The sequence below is a fragment of the Vicia villosa genome, linkage group LG7 (genome assembly GCF_029867415.1).
Source record: "Vicia villosa cultivar HV-30 ecotype Madison, WI linkage group LG7, Vvil1.0, whole genome shotgun sequence".
Classification (NCBI taxonomy): Eukaryota; Viridiplantae; Streptophyta; class Magnoliopsida; order Fabales; family Fabaceae; genus Vicia; species Vicia villosa.
Window position 1 is genome coordinate 106807039 of NC_081186.1, and position 1943 is coordinate 106808981.

Below are 1943 nucleotides of genomic sequence, written 5' to 3' on the forward strand. Positions count from 1 at the left end.
AGCATGAACCATGAAAGAAAATTCATAATTTATCAAGAACGTTAGTAACTGAGAGAGATGTAAGTGAAGGGATAAAAATATAAATATATATGGTGATTAAAAATAAAAGAAAAATACGTATAAAAAAGGAGTGCCAATAAACAAGAGCATTCATAGTTTTCATCCCCTTAAAATAACTTCCTCACAATCTCATCAAAAATCAAATCACGAGGCAAGAAATTAAAAGAAAATTTTCCAACGAAACATGAATTTCTTTTTTCTTCATACATACATACATATATTTAGAAAGAAAAAAAGAGTTGATAATTTACATGAAGATAGTTCGAGGGTGATCGGATCCAAACCGAGAAGGATAAGTAGACAAGTTAACACCAAGAGGAATAGCAAAAGTGCTTTCCATAAAAAGCCGTTGGTGAAAAGTTTCAACGGAAGCACCAGCTTCAATAAGATCTTTCACAACGTTTCTATAATGTTCTTTAAGCCTTTTGAACAGCTTAAGATATTGTAACTTAAGCCACTTTACACGCATCCTTCTAAATATTCTAACTATCCCGCCAAGTAGTCGCCGCCGTGGTGACTTGCCGCCTAGCCGAACTGTTTGGAGTTTCCGCCGTCTGAATAGGGAGATCTTGCGGCGGGGCTGCCATGTTGTCATGGTGGTGGTTTGATGGGGAGTGGTGGGTTGTTTGTGATCTAGAGCCATGGAGAGAGAGAGAGAGAGAGAGAGAGAGAGAGAGAGAGAGAGAGAGAGAGAGAGAGAGAGAGAGAGAGAGAGAGAGAGTTAAAATAAGGGATGATGATAGGAAGAATACAAAATTTACGTATGATGTGAGTGACATGGATGGACAAAAGAGTTGACTTAAATAAAGCAAGTTGGTAACGCATCTTTGGGAAAACGCAAATTATTCATTCATAATGCCATTTTTTTTAAAATTATTTTCTTTGGTTCTTATTCTAAAAATTGTCTATTTTTATATATATATTGAATAATCAACTGAATTATATATTTCAGATATAATAATTATTAAATATAATTTAATTTTTTTTAAATAAATATAAAAGGTTTAATAGAAAAAATATCAATAATTTTTATTTTAATAGTTAATGAAATATTCCATCTGTTTCAAAATGAGTGTCCTTTAAGATTTTTACACACAAATTAATGAATGTAATTATAGTATCATAAGACAGTGCACTTTTATTATATTAACCCTATTAATGTATTAGAAGTAGTGTACAGAGTAATAATTAAAGAACATCGTTGAAAAAATTGTAATTATTACTATATTAAAATGTGAAAATGACATTTATTTTAAAATAATTTTTATATGCTAAAATGACACTTATTTTAAAATGGAGGGAGTATATTGTAGAGTGTGAATGTACTAATATTCATAAGATATTCAACGTTTTCATTTTATTTTGGTGGTGAGTCAGCTTGACGATGACAATTGAAATATTTTGTTTCTACCTCAAACACAAGATATTTGAGGTAGAACCGAAGTGTTTAAAGGTAAAATATAATACATTTTCTTATAATTTGTTTACTTTTAAACATTTCTCCAATCATATTTGTTTAAGAAGAATATGATTTTTAGATAGAGGTTTTGAGAGACGGTGAAAGTACTTATTATGAGTTCCTACACTTTGGGTTGGTTAATTTTTTGTTGTTGTAATCTACACTCCTAAACACTTTAGAATTAAGTGATTTATGTATTGAGAGGTTGAAGAGATTGAGTCACAAATAGATAGAAATTAGGAAGCATTGAGGTAATTTTTGTAATTCATTGGTAATATTTTGATTAAAGATCTTATAGTTGATTAATTTATATTGAGCAAGGTAAATAATATTTTATGTGTTTGATTCTCATCTTTTATCTTATTTTTACTATTGTAGTTTTATTTTCACATCAGTTGATAGATTTTTATTGATTAAGACAGGT

General features: G+C 29.5%; 1 protein-coding gene across 1 annotated transcript; it reads right to left on the reverse strand.

The window, feature by feature from the left end:
• Nucleotides 1-230: 230 nt before the first annotated feature.
• Nucleotides 231-746, reverse strand: LOC131616436 (uncharacterized). Its single transcript, XM_058887762.1, has one exon. It carries the CDS (start codon nt 701-703, stop codon nt 308-310), a length of 396 nt encoding a protein of 131 aa, XP_058743745.1. The 5' UTR covers nt 704-746; the 3' UTR covers nt 231-307.
• Nucleotides 747-1943: the final 1197 nt, after the last annotated feature.

What these genes read in the sequence shown, in the direction of transcription:
- LOC131616436 (XM_058887762.1), bottom strand. Translation starts at nt 703, where the DNA reads ATGGCTCTAGATCACAAACAACCCACCACTCCCCATCAAACCACCACC.